This window comes from Loxodonta africana, chromosome 22 (genome assembly GCF_030014295.1).
Source record: "Loxodonta africana isolate mLoxAfr1 chromosome 22, mLoxAfr1.hap2, whole genome shotgun sequence".
Classification (NCBI taxonomy): Eukaryota; Metazoa; Chordata; class Mammalia; order Proboscidea; family Elephantidae; genus Loxodonta; species Loxodonta africana.
The window spans coordinates 19,881,790-19,902,240 of NC_087363.1; the positions used below are offsets into that span (position 1 = coordinate 19,881,790).

General features: G+C 46.9%; 1 protein-coding gene and 1 long non-coding RNA gene across 7 annotated transcripts in view; one reads left to right on the forward strand and one right to left on the reverse strand.

Moving 5' to 3' along the window:
* The window catches only part of LOC111750586 (uncharacterized), a 37,312-nt gene extending 22,658 nt beyond the window's left edge, over positions 1 to 14,654 (reverse strand). The window contains exon 1 of one of the 5 annotated variants that reach the window (XR_010318967.1): positions 14,224 to 14,653. This is a non-coding gene — a long non-coding RNA (uncharacterized LOC111750586). Of the gene's footprint in view, positions 1 to 14,223 lie in introns of all 5 variants that reach the window. The other 4 variants (XR_010318970.1, XR_002785667.2, XR_010318969.1 and 1 more) reach the window with 4 other exon arrangements.
* RFT1 (RFT1 homolog) overlaps positions 14,265 to 20,451 on the forward strand; it is a 47,767-nt gene continuing 41,580 nt past the window's right edge. The window contains exon 1 of one of the 2 annotated variants that reach the window (XM_064274391.1): positions 14,265 to 14,836. In XM_064274391.1, coding sequence (XP_064130461.1) covers positions 14,774 to 14,836 — 63 coding nt within the window. In that variant the 5' untranslated portion in view covers positions 14,265 to 14,773. The remainder of the gene's footprint in view (positions 14,837 to 20,451) is intronic. The other variant, XM_003409840.4, reaches the window with a different exon arrangement.

Below are 20,451 nucleotides of genomic sequence, written 5' to 3' on the forward strand. Positions count from 1 at the left end.
ATGGCTCCGTGGGCTTTCAAAGAGCAAGCCTTCTCAAAAAGCATCTTGTCCAACCCCTTGCCATGGTACACAGAAGGGGAATGTGTTCCACACCCTTTACTTGTTCTAATCTTTGTCAGTGGCGGAGGGGCCAGTCCCTGCAGGGTGGATTCCCCACATTTCCGTGTGGCTTGGTTTGGGCTAGGAGGGATACTGGAGGGAAATTGGAAGGAGACAGGAAGAAAGACACCTTAGGTGAAGTTTCCATTTGTGGCTGCATCTCCTTTGTGGTTACAGACAGGCCCAATGTGATTTTAGCTAAGTATAAGTCATTAATACTTTAGCGAGAATCAGTTAATGGGGTTCCTTAAATTCACTGCATTCCCAGACAGTCCTCCACAAAGGAGAGGGAAACTGGCACAAAAGGTTGGCATGGAGCTGGTGTGAGAAAGGCAGATCTCCTCTCCAAAGGGACAGGAGACTAAGGAAACAGAGGATGAGCTGCCACGGGCAAGTCCTGTGATTGTGGGCAAGTGAGGCCTCAAGGTCCCACGGGAAAAGAGGAACCACTCTAAGTATTTCAAACTGAACTGGATTCAGAGAATCAATTACACCTGTGATGGAAGTGTGGCAAAGCCATACAGGGGATCACTAGGCAGCCCAGGCAGTAGCAGCAGCCAGAAACCTCTACCACTCCCAGACTAGAAGGACAAATAGAGGAGGGGGTGATTTGCATGAGCCACCCCTGGAGATCCCCCTCTGCAGAGCCTTGCAGCCTGGTGGATTTTGCCCAACATGTTTCTCAACTGGGTGTTTGCGTCAAGAACTTCCCCATTGAGCACACACTTCCCTCCCTCCACTGCAGCTCCAGGGGCACAGTTGGCTGGGAAATCAGCTGCTTCCTCTGCAGGGCTTGTCCGTGGGCTTTGGGGCCTGAGGCCTGGGCCTCAGCCCCTACAGCGCCCAAAGGGAGAGCCAAGTGTCTTTTGGGCCTTAACACCAGGGACATGGGGAGAGGGCTAAGGAATGGACTATGCCTTAGAAACCCAGAAAGCTGAGACCTCCATTCCACTATCTGGACTCCAAACATCACCAGCCCTGCAGGGACTTGAGGTCAACTTTCTACCAAACAATGGACCCACAATTCTTTGCTGAGCACTTGCTGTGTGCCAGGCAGGCACTATGATGGGTATTTACATACATGCTATCTTGGTTTTACCTGACTTCAACCCTGTGAGGTGTGTATTATTATATAAGCCCATTTTACAGATGGGGAAACTGAGGCCCTGAAAGGTCAAGGCACTTGTCCAGGGTCCCCACTCTAAGATTGTGCTGTGTTATTTCATATTTATTCTCTCACAGCTCTGAGGTGTAGACACGGAGAACCCTTGGCATCCACCATTTCAACATTTGAGGTTTCAATGTTTGGGAGTGACCCCAAAGGCTGAGGATTATCTGTCATCTGGAGCATTGCTGAGGAATGAATTTGAAACCTATACAGGTCAAGGCTGGTGGCGGAAGGAGGTTACTGATCCTGAGGCTTAAATGAGGCGGAACAGGCTGAGCTCTTTGCAGCTCCCCTCCCCACCATGTTCCAGTTCACTCCAAGACAACTTGGTGGTTACCTCTGAGGAGGCATGGACGACTGTCAGGCACTGGGGTCAGGATACCTGCTCCCCTCCTACAGTTGCATGACCTTGAGCCAGTCCCTTTACCTCTCTGAGCTGTAAAACGAGATAAACAATCCTGACCTTGCAGGACACACAATGGATAAGCGCTCAGCTGCTAACCAAAAGGTTGGTGGTTTGAACCCACCATCCGCTCCATGGGATAAAAGGCTTGTCGATCTTCTGTAAAGATTACAGCTAAGAAAACTCTATGGGGCAGGTCTACTCTGTCCCATAGGGTTGCTATGGGTGGGAATCAACTTGACAGCACGCAACAACACAACAAGAGTTACCATGAAGAGTGTGTGCAGAAAGGGCCCAGCGCTCCTGGCACATAGTAAGTGCTGTTAGGACAATGAGGCTGCTTATGTTGTTGTCATTGTTAGGTGCCGTTGAGTCGATTCTGACTCACAGGGACCCTATGCATAACAGAACGAAACACTGCCCTGTCCTGAGCCATCCTTAAAATTGTTGTTATGCTTGAGCTCATTCTTGCAGCCACTGTGTCAATCCACCTCATCGAGGGTCTTCCTCTTTTCCGCTGACCCTGTACTCTGCCAAGCATGATGTCCTTCTCCAGGGACTGATCCCTCCTGACAACATGTCCAAAGTATATAAGACGCAGTTTCACCATCCTTGCCTCTAAGGAGTATTCTAGCCGCACTTCTTCCAAGACAGATTTGTTCTTTTGGCAGTCCATGGTATACATTCAATATTCTTCGCCAACACCACAATTCAAAGGCGTCAACTCTTCTTCGGTCTTCTTTATTCATTGTCCAGCTTTCACATGCATATGGTGCGATTGAAAATACCATGGCTTGGGTCAGGCACACCTTAGTCTTCAGGGTGACAACTTTGCTCTTCAACACTTTGAAGAGGCCCTTTGCAACAGATTTGCCCAATGCAATGCGTCTTTTGATTTCTTGACTGCTGCTTCCATGGCTGTTGATTGTGGGTCCAAGTAAAATGAAATCCTTGACAACTTCAATCTTTTCTCCTTTTATCATGATGTTGGTCATTGGTCCAGTTGTGAGGATTTTTGTTTTCTTTATGCTGAGGTGCAGTCCATACTGAAGGCTGTGGTCTTTGATCTTCATTAGTAAGTGCTTCAAGTCCTCTTCACTTTCAGCAAGCAAGGTTGTGTCATCGGCATAACGCAGGTTGTTAATGAGTCTTCCTCCAATCCTGATGCCCCGTTCTTCTTCATATGCCGCAGCTTCTCGGATTATTTGTTCAGCATACAGATTAAATAGGTATGGTGAAAGAATACAACCCTGACGCACACCTTTCCTGACTTTAAACCAATCAGTATCCCCTTGTTCTGTCCTAACAACTGCCTCTCGATCTATGTAAAGCTTCCCCATGAGCACAATTAAGTGTTCTGGAATTCCCATTCTTCACAATGTTATCTATAGTTTGTTATGATCCACACAGTCGAATGCCTTTGTATGGTCAATAAAACACAGGTAAACATCCTTCTGGTAGTCTCTGCTTTCAGCAAGGTCCATCTGACATCAGCGATGATATCCCTGGTTCCACGTCCTCTTCTGAAACCAGCCTGAATTTCTGGCAGTTCCCTGTTGATATACTACTGCAGCCATTTTTGAATGATCTTCAGCAAAATTTTGCTGCTTATGGCCTTGGTTATGGCCAGTGCAAATGGAGGCAAAGCTCAGGGCCACATTGCAAGTCACAAGGCCTGAGTTGGTACAAGCTCCAAGGTCAGGCGGGCTAATCCCAGTGGGCCAGGGCAGCCCTTCCTGGAGGTGGGTCCACATCAGTGAGCCATGAAGGGCAGGCAGGCAGGAGGGGCTGGGTGTGCTCAGTGGCTCTGGCCTTTGAGGTCACACAGGCCTGGGTGTGAATGGAAGCTCTGCCCCTTCTTGGTGACCTTACATAAGTTATTTCCTCCTCTTTATAAAATGAGGGTGACATCCATGCCCATTTCCTAAGGCATGTTGAGGGGATTAAACGCCATAGTGTATCTGAAGCGCCCGATGAGTGCCTAGCATGTGCTAATTGCCTAACTAACAATAGCAGTTACTATTATTTAACACCAGTGGTTACTGTTATTTGTGTGAGGGCTGGACCAGAGCTTCAGGGCACAAGTCCAGGCGAGGAAGATGGCTCCTCAGGGGCCTCAGTGGTGATCCCTGGGGCTTCCGGGGCCAGCTTCTTCGCTTTGACCTCTGACGGGGGGCTCCTCTAGTTCCCGGGGGAGGTTTTTCCTCTAACACTCCCAGTGGTATCACTAGGATTGGTGTCGCCCAGTGTGGTGACTCATGGTGTCACCTCCTCCATGGACCTCTTTCCACACAGAATCCTTAGTAATGTTTATTATCAATTTTAATCATAGAATAATATGTGATAACATAGTTGTAAATTGCTTAGATGTAATATTTCTTAGATGATAGGAATACTAACAACAAAATTGTTTTGTAAAATCTTTCTACATTGAATCACAACATTATTAGTATCTGAGCGGAGGCCTTTTTCCATTTTTCTCCTTCTTTTCCTTTAATTACTACTTCATTCTCCAAAAAGTTATTGATACAGGTTCAAAAATATTAATTACCACAATATTGTAGCTAAAACACCAGAAAATTTGATAAAATCGGTGACTATGAAAATACTGGAAGCAACAAAAACAACAGCGCGTGGCACGAGCAGATGAAACCCACGTGATTCGAAGCTTCATTGTAATTGGGTAATAATGGCAGCTCTGACAGGAGCGCGTTAGAAAGTTGAAAAAGTAAATTAGCATAGAGTGTTAGCCTCGTGGGTGTATTGATACATGTAAGCTGAGCTTATGAAAAATGTTTTTGTTGTTATAATTAACTAGAGGGATATTTTTGTAAAAAATAATAAATTTCTGCTGAAACACTGCACAAAAATTTTAGACAGTCTTTTTCTGTCACCCCCTCTGACAGTGTCACCCAGAGTGGTCCACGCCCCCCCCCCCCCCGTGATGCCACTGATCTCTTCCCATCAGACTGGGTTTAGGGGAGTGGGCGAGGCTCCTGACCTGTGGCACTTCTGATAGCTCTGTCTTCCCCTACAAGGTCTTTAGGAAATGGGTCTGGATACCAGCTGTGAGGAGCTGGCTCCCCGACCCTGACCAGCATCACTCTGCAGAGGTCCTCCCTGACCACCCCTGCTGAAGTGGGCCTCAAAGCACTTATCGGGATCTTGAATTATCTTATCAAAGTCGTTACTGGTTTCCGGTCCATCTCCTCACACCAGCAGGAAAGTTCCTTGAGTCAGGGTCCTTATCTGTATCTTTTTTTTTTAGGTGGAAGTTTACAAAGCAAGTTAGTTTCTCATTAGACAAGTAATACACAAATTGTTTTGTGACACTGGTTGCCAACCCCTTTGTCTTTATCTTAGAGCTGGTATCTAGTACTTAGTATTTACTCAGTAAGTATTTGTTGTATGAATGAATGAGTGAATGAATGACCAGGGAAGCAGAAGGTGTATCTTGGTGGGAGGTCTGAGAAGAACACTGGATCAAGATGCAGGAGGCCCAAGTTCCAGGCCTGGCCCAGTCCTAAGCAGCTGTGTGACCTGGGCCTCAGTGTCTCCATTTGTACCATAAGGCCTTCGGGGAGATCAGCTCCCAGACTCCTTTGGGCTCTGACATTCCATATCTCCAAGGGATTCCGTGACTCTAGGAAGCAGCCTTGGCCAACAGGTAGCAGGAAGTCCCCATGACAATGCAGCTGGGTCTGTTTTGAAATAGGCTCTCAGATTGGCTGTGTCAGGGCGGTGAGTGACTCCCTTTGCTTGGGGCCGCCTCCTGTGGCAGACTCAGGGCACACATAAATACAGTTACCGTACCACACACAGGAGTATACACACACCCTCACACATACATGCACACATGCAGCCTGCAAACACACACTGTCACATTTGCAAGTGCTCACTCACATACACTCATACATACACACCTACCACACAACACAGGTGGACACCTGAGCGTATGTGTTTGCACGCAGGCTTTCACACACACTTGCGCTCACGTACACACACATGCTCACATACACACTTGCATGGACACACAGTCACACAGATTTGCATTTATACGGGCTCACACACTCGTTTGTACATGTTGTCACATACACCCTCACTTGTGCCTACACAAGCTCACACATGTATTCACGTGTATGCAGTTATTCACCTCACATGTGCTTACGTACTCACACACGTTCACACTTGCACATGCTCATACACTCTCACCCTCACTAGCAGTCTCTCCTACATGCTCACACTCAACTTGCATACACACACTGTCACATAGGCACACACAACTTACATATGAGCTCACACACATTTATTGTCACATGTACCACTCATGCAGTCATGGGTGTACTCATACACTCACACTCATACACTCATGTGCACATACTTACGCTCACACATGCCCTCACACTCACCCTTTGTTGCATAAGCCCAAGCCCTGCCATCCCACAGCTTCCCCCTTCCAGGACTCCCCAGGCCTGACCTCATCTGATGACTCTTCCTGTTCTCTTTCCCTCTTGGTTCTATTTATTTTTCTTAACCATGATGAGCATATTTGTAGAAGGATCTATTTTCACCCTATCTGGAAACATATTTCCCCTTGACCATGAGCTTGGCAGATCAGCTCGCTGGCTCCTGGCTGCTAGTGGTGTGACCGGGAGCGCTGAGTTAGGGCCAGGATGGACAGCAGGGAGCCACAGAGATAGGAGGGCTCCCCAGGATGATCTGGGCACCTGACCCAGGGCTGAGCCTCTGAACTACTTTGAGGCCTGAGTTGATAGTCCCTGGGTGGCACAAATGCCAAAGCGCTGAACTTCTAACCGAAAGGATGGCAGCTCAAGCTCAGACAGAGGCACCTTGAAAGGAAGGCCTGGCAACCTGCTTCTGAAAGGCCACAGCCTTGAAGTCCCTGTGAAGTACAGTTCTGCTCTGAAATACATGGGAACAGACTTGATAGAAACTGAACGCAGGGTGGCTGCTCCTCAAGAGGCTCTTTCCATCTGACCTAGGGATGCTCCTGGCTCCTTCTCTCCCCTCTTTTCTGTAAGGAAGATGGGCCCTTATAGATTATCTTATCTCTCTGAGTTTGCAGGTGACAAAATACAGTGAACATGGATATATCAGTGAACATTCCCTCTACCCCAATCCGTACAAAGTCCTCATGCATCATCTCGTTTCAGCTTCATAACCATCTAGAGAAGCTGTGCCATTATTCTCCCATTTCACAGATAAGAAAATTGAGGCTCAGAGAGGTCAAGTGTTGTGCACAGGCACACAGCTGTGGGTGCAGAGCAGGGTCCTTCTGTCTTCCTGTTGCTCAGACCCCAAGATCCTTGCTGTCCCTAGCACCCAGCCTGCAGAGCTGCCCGAGGATGACTGGGGACTGTGTGGCTGGCCCTGGCTGGGTGGTAGCAGGTTTAAGCAGAGACTCCCTGCGGATGCATACCCAGGGGGTGCCTGCCCTGTTGGGGGTGCCTGCCCTGTTGAGGGTGCCGGCCCTGTTGGTGGCCTGTGGCTGCCATGCCTGGTCAGCTTCTGGTGGCCGGGTATTGATCATGCTGGTGTTGGATGTGGCAGGGCAGGCCTCTTGGAGGTGGAATGTGCCCAGTCTGCACCTCCCCTTTTGAAGCAGTGTCTCTCCCTTCACGCACATGTGCAGGTGGACAGCCCTGGGGGACAGAGCAGGGCAAGCCTTCAGACCTCAAGCAGATCCCCTTAGCTTTGTGTGCCCCACACCACCTAGTATGTCCAGCACATGGTGGGTGTTCAGTAAATGTTGGCTAAAATCAAAAGAACAGAAAAAATGGGCAAAGGATATGCGTAGACGTTTCTCCAAAGAAGATATGTAAGTGACTAATAAGCACATAAAAAGATGTTCAGCATCATCAATGACTAAGGAAATGCAAATCAAAGCCACAGAGAGACACCACTTCACACCCACTAGCATGGCTATAACCAAACAGATGGAAAATAACAAGTGCTGGTGAGGATGTGGAGAAACCAGCACCCTCACACACTGTTGGTAGGAATGTAAAATGGTGCAACTGCTTTGGAAAACAGCCTGGCAGTTCCTCAAAAGGTTAAACATAGAGTTACCATATGACCCAGCAATTCTTCTTCTAGGTATATACTCAAAAGAAATGAGAACACCCGTCCACACAAAAACTTGTACACAAAGGATTCTAGTATCATTATTCAAAATAGCCATAAAGTGGAAACAACCCAAATGTCCATCAACTGAGGAATGAATAAACAAAATATGGTATATCCATACAATGGGATATTATTCAGCCATAAAAAGGAATGAAGTACTGATACATGCTACAACATGGAAGAACCATGAAAACATTATGCTCAAAGAAGCCAGACACAAAAGACCTCATTCCATATGATCCATCACTTCCTGAGGTCCCCTCTCTGTTCTTACCACCTCAGCTTGCCTGGTGTCACTCTTGTGTTTTCTCCGAGAGGAAGCCTGAGCTCTGGGAGGGCAGAGATTATGACTTCTTGTGTCCCTTTCAATGCCCAGCCTGGAGCATTGGCTCTGGAAATAGAGGCTGAATTGAAATGAACCATGCTGATGTTTGGGTATCGCAGGTTACTTTCTTCCCTCTGCACAAATCAGGGCCCAGAGGAGTTGGGTAAGTCCAGGGCCCTGTGGTTGCTAAGCCCCGACACAGATGCAGACCCAGGACACACGGACTGCCTTTTACATCCTTCCTGGCACAGAATTCCCCAAGACCTGCACACAAGCACTGCCACCAGTCCCTGCTGCCCCAACCACTGGGCCCTGGTCTCAATCCTGAGAGAAAGACCCCGCCAGCCTGAATAAAACCAGTGGTGGGTCTCAGGACCTGCTTTGCCTGATTTAGGCATACAGACAGGCACACTTCCAGCCCACCAAAGGAGGAAGCTTTTCCAAGGTGCCTGAAGATCCACCTTTAGGCAGGGCTTCTTACAGCTTGGTTCACTGTATCAGAGGACATACCCAAGGTGCTCGTTAATACAGATTCCTGGGCCCACTCTAGCCTTCCTGAATCAGAACTGCTGTGCTGAAGCCTGGGAAACAGGACTATAATAAACACTCCGGTTTAGTCTTTGTTAAGGATTTTAGAAGTACTCCTGAGTGGCACAAACAGTTAAGAGCCTGGCTACTAACAGAAAGATAGGCAGTTAAAATCCATCCAGAGGCATCTTGGAAGAAAGGTCACAGCCACTGAAAACCCTATGGAGCACAGTTCTACTCTGATGCATATGGTGTCGCCATGAGTTGGAATCGACTTCATGGCAACTGGTTTGGTTTAAGAGTTTTAGAACCACACAGCCTGGATTCAAATTCTGGTACCACCACTCACTAGCTGCTAGGCAAGTCCCTTAGCTTCTCTGATCCTCGGTTTCCTGGTCTGAAAAATGGGGATAATAATGATATCCATCTGGTGGGGCTGATGTGGGAGTTAAATGATATCATGAAAATGAAGCACCCAGCACAGTGCCTACCACGTGGTACGGGCTCAACAAATGTGGGCTATTAGTGTCACAGCTGTGTTCTCATGTCCAGAGATGCCTGAGGAGCAGAACCTTGAGGTCCTACTGCCAGAAGGGACCCTGATGGAGGTCCTCTGGATAACAGGAGGCTTTTTTTTATCTCACTCAGGACGCCCTGCCACCTAGTGGCTGGTGTGTGGGGCTGTGCCCAGCTCTTCCGCCTCTACCCGTGCCATCCAGCTGAGTTCCCCGGCCCTGCCTGTCACAGCCTCCACCCTACCTCCCTGCCCGCTGGCAGCCTCCCTCACTGCCCTGCTGCCCTGGGAGCCTGACTGCTCTGGCATCAGCCTTGGCACTTCCCTTGAGCTTTGTAATAAAATAGCTGGCACGGGTCAACTTTCCCTGGCAGGAAGGCTGCCTGGCACAGGGAGCAGAAGACAAGGTGGAGGCCTAGGGGACAGCTCTTTGATGACAATAAATTACTGTCTGGTATTTTCAAAGGGTCACTTGCTCCCCAAACCAGTTGATCTCCCAGAAAGAACTGTCTTTCCTTTCCCAGTCCTTCACCATTCATTTGTTCATTCAATATTGAAATAGGTGCTGCGTGCCAGTTGCTGGGCTACAATGGTGATCACCAGGGATTGGCAAACTTTTTCTGTAAAGAGCCAGGTAGTAAATATTTTCAGCTTTGCAGGCCGAATTACTCTGCTGTTGTGGCAAGAAACTAGCTAGGGGTAATAAATAAACAAATGGGTGTGGCTCTGTTCCAATAAAACTTTATGGACACTGAAATTTGAATTTCGTATTATTTTCACATGTCACAAAATATTCTTTTTCTTTTGACTTTTTCAACCATTTAAAATGTTAAAAACTATTCTTGGCATACAGACTGTACAAAAAAGAGAGTCAGCAGGTCATAGCTTGCTGACCCCGATCTAACTAGACAGGACCCTGTCTCACAGAGAGATGGCAAACAAGTAAACAGTTAAAACACTTAGAGAATTGGATGTAGTGATGTGTGCCAGGAAGGGAATGATGTAGGTGTGGCTGTGAATAACAGCAGAAGGCTGCCTCAGACAGCGTGGTCTGTGAGGGGCCCAGGTTACACTGAGAATGAGACTTGAAACATGGGAAGGAGGGAGTCAGCAAAAAGCAGGCCACAGTGGTTAAGATTGTGTGTCAGCTTGGCTGGGCCATGATTCTCAGTGTTTATATGTAACCACCCCCATGATGGGATCTGCTGTGAGTAGTCAATCAGTTGAAAGGGATTTTCCTTGGGCGTATGGCCTGCATCCAAATATAAGCAGATATTCTGGCTTTTGCCTGCTCCAGATACTGCAGCTGCCTCCAGTTCGTCTGAGGTCCAGTTCTTGGGACTTGAGCTAGCAGCTTATCTGCCGATCTTGGGATTCCTTGATCTTCACAGCCTGTGAGCAAGAACCCTGCTCTGTGACCTGCCAATCTTAGGTTTGTCAGCCCCTGTGGCTATATGAGTCAGGAGAAGCCTCTATCCTGATCCACAGACTTGGGACATTCCAGCCTCTACAATTGCTTGAGCTGTTTCCTTGATATAAATCTCTTTCTATATATATTTACATGCTTTACTGGTTTTGCTTCTCTAGAGAACCCAGCCTAAGACACAGACCTATCACTCCAGGGAGTTAAGAGGAGCCCTGAGACAACAGCAGCTGGCAAGAGCTTGGAGAGAAGAGTCATGAGTTTGGTTTTATTCTCATTGTGCCATAAGAAGCCCCTGGAGGGTTTTCAGGGACCTGAAATGGTCTCCTTCCTCATCCTTTCTTTTGACACAATTTCCTTAATGTCCCCATTGCCCAGCAGCCCTGACCTGAATCTTATACACATATGCCCACAGAGTATGTCAGGCCCAGCTCTAAGGAGGGGCTGTCTCCAAGCCCACTAGAGCTCAGCCACTCCAGGTCTCCCAGAATCCACCTCCCAATGCCATATACGTTCTCTGTGGTTTACGTATGTCTTAGGTCTCCACTGGAGCCCTGGTGGCACAGTGGTTAAGAGCTCAGGCTGCTAACCAAAGATTAGCAGTTCAAATCCACCAGCCGCTCCTTGGAAACCCTATGGGAGAGTTCTACTCTGTCTTACAGGGTCGCTATGAGTTGGAATCAACTCAATGGTAAAGAGTTTTTTTTGGTTTCAGGTCTCCATCAGAACCAGAAACTTTTTTTTGTTTTCAAATTTTATTTACTTTTGTTGTTGTTGTTGAGGATATACACAGCAAAACGTACACCAATTAAACCATTTCTACATGTACGATGTGATGACGTTGATTATATGCTTTGAGTTGTGCAACCATTCTCACCCTCCTTTTCTGAGTTGTTCCTCCCCCATTAACATAAACTCACTGCCCTCTAAGGTTCCTATTTAATCTTTTGAGTTGTTGTTGTCACTTTGATTCCATATAGATACTTCTTAAAAAAGCATAATACTCAACGCAGACACTTTTTACTAGTTAAGCTCAACTATTGTTTGGTTCTAAGAAGACTTCAGGGAATATTTTTGGTTTAAGATTATCTCAGAGCAACAGTTTCATAGGTTCATCCGGCCTCCATGGCTCCAGAAAGTCTGGAGTCCATGAGAATTTTAAATTCTGTTCTACATTTTCCCCCTTTTGATCAGGATTCTTATATAGAATCTTTGATCAAAATGTTCAGTAATGCCAGACACACACCACAGAACCAGAAACTTTTTAAGGGAAGGGGCATTGCCCTTTAAGCATATGGAGTCAGAAAGACCAAAGTTCAAATACCGGCTTGACCACTCCCTGGCTGTGTAGCCTTGAGCAAGTTATTCAACACCTCTGTGCCTCATTTATCTCATCTGTAATACCTACCTATACCTCATAGGTTGTTATAAGGATGGAGGAGCTAATACGTGCATGTAGAGTGCTCAGATGAGTGACATGGACTCAGAAGTCAGTACTCACTGACTCTCATCACAGTTCCTTCTCCCCTACCCACCCCAGCACTCAGCATGGCTCTCGGCAAAAAGTGCCCACTCACTCCCTCCCTGCTAAGTCTTAACTCCCAGAATAAGAGAAAAAGGCCCCCGCCTCCTCACTGGAGAGCCCCTTGGAGCCAGTACCCTGGACTCTTGGGAGGCTCTGCGCTTTGGACTTAGCTTGGAGCTTTTCCCTTTGGCTTCTTTGCCCCCAGGGAAATGATCTGCTTGTCTCTCCCAGACCTGCCCACCTGGATGACCAGGCTTACGAGTGTGTGGACATGAGGAACTCTTGGCTTGTTCTGCTCCAGGGATGAGCCCTGGAGGAGGCAGCTGCTCAACTGGGCATAAAGGGAATAGAAACCCACCTCACTACCAGCCTGAGGTTGGACAGGCTGCCCAGGTCAAGGCCTTGGGCACTTCAATCATTAGGCCACAGCCCTCCAGTGCTTCTCTCCTCCCCAGGTACCCTCATACCCCAGGTGGGTACCCAGGTTGTTCTGCCTTCCAGAACAACACCTCTTTGTCCCCTCCAAGAGCCTTATTTCAATTCATTCTTTCATAGCACCCTACCCCTATGAGAAACTTTATTATTTGTTTTATTTTTTTATCTTGCACTAGAATTTAAGCTACTTGAGAGCAAGACTTTCGTCTGCTTTAACCTTTATGATTACCCTTACGGGCAGATAATATCACCACTAAATAAATGGACAAACTGAGATATCCCAGCTAGTTAGTGGCAGAATGAGGAATGAAGGCCAGGTCTGTCTGATAGTCAAAAGCTCATATTCTAACATACAAACACCACGTGACCCAGCAATTCCAATCCTAGGTATATACTCAGAAGACGTGAAAGCAGGAACGCAAACAGAAACCTGTACACAATGTTCACTACAGCACTTTTCACAATAACCAAAAGGTGGAAACAACAGAGATGTCTATCAACAGATGAATGGATAAACAAAATGTGATATATACACACAGTGGAGTATTACCCAGCCATAAAGAGAAATGAAGTCCTGATGCATGCCACTACATGGATGAACCTTGAAGACATGATGCTGAATGAAATTTGCCACTTGCAAAAGGACAAATACCGTATGATCTCAATTATATAAAGTATGCAAACATAGAGAAACCAAAAATTATCAGTGGTTATCAGGGGTGGGAGGGGAAAAAGGCAGAGTTTTTGCTTAGGGGGCAGTGAGTTTATGTTAATGGTGGAGGAATGATTTGGAAAAGGACAGTGAGAACGGCTGAACGTCTTGAAGAATGTAATCAATGTACTGAATTGTACATGCAGAAACTGTCAAATTGATGTATGTTTTATTGTGGATATTTTCACCACAATTAAAAAAAGCTCACATTCTGAGCCTTTACGCTAAGGCAGAGCTTGGCTCACTTTTCAAGTTTGGGGTGCTCAGGCCTGGAGCCCACAGTATGTTTCCTGCAGCAGCAATAGCACTAATGGGTCAGGAGATATTTATGAGAGCCCTAGGAACATTCTTTCCCACTGTTGCAAGAGACAAGCTAGCTGGGCTGCACTCCTGCCCTCTTGGAGTCCAAGGGCTACTTGGACAGAGACATATATTCTAGTCTCTTTGCTGCAAAGCAGACTCTGTGAAAGCTAGAAAAGTGTACAAAACTGCTTTGTGGTGCGTGCCAACTGAGGGATACTCAGGAAAGTCACAACAGTGGGGCCTGGGAGGGTAGGGTGTGCTTGTCAGGGAAGACACACTGGGCAGAGAGGGCTGCAGGAGCAAAGGCCAATAAGACAGGGCTTGTTTGGAAAATGGCTAAGGGTGCCAATGGCTAGAGCCTAGAGTGTGTTGGGAAAGGTGGGTGACGCCAAATCATGGAAGGTCTAAAAGAGACTGGGAAAGATTGGGTTTCTTATGCTCTGCACATTTGATAACGGGTCCACCAACAGAACAATAGCTGACTGCTTACACTGGGTATTTTTTATCTTACAGTGCATTCTGTCACTCTACGCTCACAACTGGTAGTATGCAGGAAAGAGCTGCAAGTTTAGGATCAGGAGCCTGGGGTCCACTGCACCTGGGTAGATTTGAACAGATCATTTGACATTTGGCCATCATACCTTACTCATCTCTGACAGCAGGGTCCAATTCACAGGGCTTTAGGAAAGATTACACGAGACTACACGTGTTAAAACGTTATATTCAACTTCTGGTTCTCAGTTCTTCCTCTGTAAGATGAGGACAAATCCTGTCCAGCTTAACTCAGAGGGCCGTGGCTGCGGTTTTGTAAGAGAAGACCACATGGCAAAAATCTTACTCACAAGGCAAGTAAGGATTCCCCTCTTGGCAGATGAGGCCCGGGAAGTTCGCGCTTCTCGGTTTGTGGGCTGAGCGCCTCAAGGGAGGGGCTCTCGTAGTACTAGTCACAGCTACTTATTTGGGACAGGGAAGGACAGGGAGCGATAGGTACAGGAAGCGTTCGAGAGAGAAAGGGCGGCAGACGCAGATGCACTGACGTGCCAGAGCCGGGCCCTTTTACAGGACGAGAACTTATCGCGCCCCACCCCCAACGTCTCAAAGCCACCAATCAGCGAGCGGGCCACTCCGTGACGCTCTCTTCCCGCGACGAAGCCGGCGGCGATTCCTGGTGGCCGCCCGGGCGCCGAGGCGATGAGCAGCCGGGAGGTGCTGGGTCAGGCGGCCCGGCTGGCCTCCTCCGGTCTCCTCACGCAGGTACTCTCTGCCCAGTCGTCCCCCGGCCTGGCCCGCAGCCGGTTCTGCAGCTGGGACTCGCGGGGAGGTGGCGCTGCGGCCTTTGAGAGCCCGCTCTGTGCAGACACCGTCCTGACGTGGACCCCGCTACGGAGGGGTCGACAGGAGGTGGTGGCGGTGCTGAGGGGCGTCTGGGCCCCGGGCTTGGGAATCTGCGTTCACAGGCTTGTCAGGGAGATTGCAAACAAGCCACTTTCTGACGATTATTTTTTCCCATCTGGCACTAGGAGAGAGATCAGGTGTCAGGGTAGCATTTCCTGCTCTGGAATCTGTTATTTGTAAGACAGGAGGTTCATTTTCTCCATGCCCCACCCCTGCCCCCCAAAACACCTTCCTCATACTCTCTGGCTCCCCCTGAGTTCAGAAAGACAGTAGGACCAAGGCTCAGGCAAGCCTGGATTGGAATCTTGGTTCTACCACGCACTAGCTGTGTGCATGACCCAGGACAAGCGACTGCTAGCTTCAGTTCCTGATGGGCAAAATGGGTGTAATAATAGTACCTAACTCATAAGGTTGTTGTGAGGATTGATTAAGATCATTCAAATAAATGCATTTAACGCTGTTAAAGTAGCGGGCTGCGTCTTCCTTTTGGCTGTGTGACCTTGGACAAGTCACTTCCCCTTCTTGACACCAATTTTCCTTATCTGTCAGAGGACATGGTCTGTGCCAGTTGGTCCAAGTGATATCTAAAGATTCAACTCTAGGAGCTGATCATTCTAAGTCAAGGGGCTCAAATTCTCTGTGTCCCATTCTTGACCCTTTGAAACCTTCACCACAAGTCTTGAGTCCGCCCTCCTCCTTAGAGAGGCAGTGTGTCACATGGAGGTTAGGAGAAAGAACCAGGCAGCCTTGAGTTCAGGTTTGGGCCTTGACACTTGCTAAATGCCTGCCCTTGGGAAAATCACTTCTCTGAGCATCAGTTTCCTCATCTTAAATGAGAACTATAATTCAACATCTTAGGGTCATTAGGGAGATTAGATGAAATCAGAGCACTGAACCTGTTTGCACTGGTTCAGTATTGGCTGACAAAGCAAAATTGGAACAGACCTGAATTTTTAAAATTCGGTTGATCCAGAACTATAACCAGAACGGGAAAAATTAGGGTTCAAAACCCTGTAGTGGGAGACTTGGAAGAGGCATAGTGAGCCCTTTCAGGAGCCTGATGTGTGAGATTGGATTACCACTAGGACTGAGGAAAGCAACACAAGTTCAAAGTGGTGTGGTCGGCTGCCATCTTTGAGTGGGGCACTGCTGTTTCTGACTCTGCGCAAAATCTGTCAAAAAGGGAAGGACAGGGTTTGAAGCCCTGGGCGAAGTCATTGCTATTATGTGACTGGCACATGGTTGTTGTTGCGTGCTATAGAGTCGATTCTCTGACTCAGTGACGCTATATGACAGAGTAGAACTGCCCTACAGAGTTTCTTAGGCTGTAATCTTTACAGGATCAGATCGGCAGGTTTTTTCTCCCGCGGAGCTACTGATGGGTTCGAACCACTGACCTTTAGGTTAGCAGCCAATTTCTTAGTCATTGCATCACCAAGGCTCCTTTTTGGGACGTTACAAGTACTTAATAAATGTTGTTATTTGTTGTCGTGGAGTCGATTCTGACTCCTGGCAACCCCACGTGTGCAGAGTAGAACTGTGCTCCATGGGGTTTTCAAGGCTGTAACCTTTTAGAAACAGACAGCCAGGCCTGTCCTCTGAGGTGCCCCTTGTTGGGTTCAAACCACCAACCTTTTGGCTAGTAGTAGAGCACTTAACCGTTTGTGCCACCCAGGGTCTTAATAAATTTTAACTATTTTTATTAGGGTAATAACGATTTTTTAAATAGTGTAGGGTTGAAATGTGATAATCGACGAGTAAAGCATGTAGAAGAGTGCCTAACATTCATAATTGCTGAATTGTTCTTAGCTGCCACCGAATTGACCCTGACTCGTGGCAGCTTTACGTACAACAGAATGAAACATGGCCTGGTCCTGTGTCATCCTCAGTCGCCGGCATGTTTGAGCCCATCACTGGCTACTGTGCCAATCCACCTCATTGAGGGTCTCCCACACCCTTGATCACCCTCTGCTTCACCAAACATGATGTCCTCCTCTAGCAATTGATCCCTCATGATGTATTCTTTGCAAGCGAGTCAGACAATGTTCTGTTGTGATCCATAACGGTTTCACTGGCTACTTTTTGGAAGTAGATCACCAGGCCTTTGTTCCTAGTTTGTCTTAGTCTGGAGGCTCTGCTGAAACCTATCCATCATGGGTGACCGTGCTGTATTTGAAATCCGGGTGGCATAGCTTCCAGCATCACAGCAACCTGCAAGGCACCACAGCACAACGAAAAGGTGGTTGCAAGTGCTTAATTAAGAGTGCTTTAATAATGTTAGCTATTCTTCTCATGGTGTGTATTTACATCTAATCCTAAGTTCACCATTTTTTTTCCTATACCGTAGCATAAATGTCATGGTGTTGATTATTCAACCTTTGATGATACCTTGCTACCCTCATTGGTTTCATGAAAGGAAAATAAATGTAATGGAAAGCACATTGGGCTTGGAATCAGGTGGTCTACCCTCAAGGTCAAGTGAGTAACAGATGGGAAAGAGCTTTTTTTTAACTGTAAAGTCCTTTGCAAAACTAAATGAAGACTGCGTTGGTTGTAAGTGCTTCTGTGTGGAGCAAACAGTGAGTAGCAGGAGTGACCTCAAGTTTCATTAGCTCAGACCTTTGTTCAAACCAATTAGGGGAGGGATATAGCCTGGGACATTGTTTCTTAGACAGTGGCAACTTTGACTTTGAGGTTAACGTAAATGTGTGTATGTGGCTTTGTTTCGCTTTTTTAATAGCCATAATCTTTAGGTTTCTTGAGTGTTTTAATTCAGCCCCACAAGCTTTCTAAATTACAAAACAGATGCTTGAGGTAGCTGGAATTATTGCAATTACATTTTATTCTGCAATAATTTCAGAGTTTATTCTGTCTTAACTCTGAGCCCACCATAGTAAGAGTATGAATGCCTCCATTTGTATGCATTTTTCAAAAATGCTTTCACCTCTGCCATCTCATTCAATCGTTGTTACCAATTCTGTGAGATAAGTAGCCTATTTGATAGAAGAGGAAATTGAGTCCTGTAAAAAATTAGAAAACGATGCAATGAATTGCAGCTGAAGGATGAGGCAAGACTCAGCTGAGCACTTTCTCCGTTAAGGGCTCCCTGAATTGACTTCAGTCCTCTAAAATTGAGTGCAGAATTTGGTGTGTGTGAATATACATGCGCGTTTCTAAGGAGAGGCTACAAAGCTTTCATCGGACTCTTAAAAAGTCACCTTGGACCTACAAAGGTTGAGATTGTGATATTTTAGCTTTGGAGAACTTGCTGCTCGGTCACACTTCAGGGACAGTGTCATGTACCCTCCCTTCTTAGTCATACTTTTCCCTGGAGATTTTCAGACTGTAGTGGCTCCTTGGCATACTTCGAGTTTTCCAGATTGCAGCTGTTCATGGGTAACCCCGAGAGTGCTTGACACGGAGTGATTTGTCATTTCCTCTGGTGGGTGCTTGAATTACATCTGTGGTGCTGCTGGGGTGCACAGGGGCAGTCCCTTCGTGAGTGAGGCTTGCACCCTGCCAGCAGCCTCATTCAGCAGCCCATCTAATTACAAGTCTGAGGTTCTCTGGGTCTCATGGGAAGAATTCTTTACTCAGGTGGTTTTCTTTTTAATTCTTATTTATTTATTTAAAACATTTTATTGTAGTTTAGGTGAAAGTTTACAGAGCAAATTAGTTTCCCATTCAACAACATATACACAGCTTGTTCCGTGACACTGGTTGCAAACCCCTGAATGTGCCAGCTCTCTCCCCGCTTCCTCTCTGGGTTCCCTGTGTCCGTTCACCCAGCTTTCCTGCCCCTACTGTCCTTCTGAACTTTGCTTTTGGGCAAATGCTGCCCTTTAGGTCTTGTACAGTTGATTGTTTTGAGGCATACATTCCTCACCAGTGTTACTGTTTGTTTTATAAGCCTATCTATTGTATGACTATAAATGTAATCTCCAGGAGTGATTTCAGTTCCAAGTTTGAAAGGTGTCTAGGGGCCATAGTCTTTGGTGACCTACCAGTCTCGATCAGATGAGTAAGTCTGCTCTTATTTATGAGTTTGAATTTCGTTCTATATTTCTTTCCCACTCTGTCCAAGACCTACTATTATGGTCCTGGTCAGAGCTGTGGGTACCGGTAGCTGGGCACTATCTGGTTTGTATGGTCTCAGGCTACTGGGGGCCGTGGTTTGTGTGGTCCATTAGTCATTTGGACTAATTGTTTCCTTCACTAATTGTTTTCTTCACTCTGGGCAGGAAGAGACCAGTTATTACATCTTAGATGGCTACTTGCTCAGGTGGTTTTCTTGAGTTAACAAGTTTTTTAAAGTCTCAAGGTGTTTCCCCTGCAAATGGCAGTAGTGAGACTCTCCTTTTCCTTTATATTTGATTAATATTATTGCAGTTGTTGCTTAAAAGGTATTTCATGTGGCGTCTGGGGTCTTAAATGCTAACAAGTGGCCATCTAAGATGCATCAATTGGTCTCAACCCACCTGGATCAAAAGAGAATGAAGAACACCAAGGTCACACGATAAGAGACAGAAAGGGCCTCATGAACCAGCGACTTACATCATCCTGAGACCAGAAGAACTAGATGGTGCCCGGCCACAACCGATGACTGCCCTGACAGGGAGCACAAGAGAGAACCCCTGAGGGAGCAGGAGATCAGTGGGATGCAGACCCCAAATTCTCATAAAAAGACCATACTTAATGGTCTGACTGAGACTAGAGGAACCCCGGCGGTCATGGTCCCCAAACCTTCTTTTGGCCCAGGACAGGAACCATTACCGAAGACAACTCATCAGACATGGAAGGAACTGGACAATGGGTAGGAGAGAGATGCTGATGAAGAGTGAGGTACTTGTATCAGGTGGACACTTGAGACTGTGTTGGCATCTCCTGTCTGGAGGGGAGATAGGAGGGTAGAGAGGGTTAGAAACTGACAAAATTGTCACGAAAGGGGAGACTGGAAGGGCTGACTCATTGGGGGAGAATAAGTCGGAGTATGGAGTAAGGTGTGTATAAGCTTATATGTGACAGACTGACTTGATTTGTAAACGTTCACTTAAAGCTCAATAAAAATTATTAAAAAAAAAAAAAAAGGTATTTCAACTCCTGTCTGGAAAGTGGCAAATATTCAATAAATAAACACAGCCTTTTCTGTTTTCTAATTGAGAAACCTGAAGTTCAGAGAGATTAAATGTCATTATTGGAATCCCTGGATACTACCAGGCAGAGAACAAAGGGGAATTAAACCTCGTGAGTCTGTTCTACCCTGCAGGCTCCCACTTACTGAGTGTGTGCTCTTGCTAAACAGGCTGGTGGCTTCCCGCTAGAGGGAGGGGCCGTGTGAACCACTAACTAACTAGAATTCTCCTTCTGCCTCCTGGAGTGCAAGACTTCGAACCTGAATAGATTCGCTGAATCTCTGGGGGCCTGTCTCTTCTCATCCGTAAATTAAGGAGACTCCAAGTGCCTTCCTGTATACT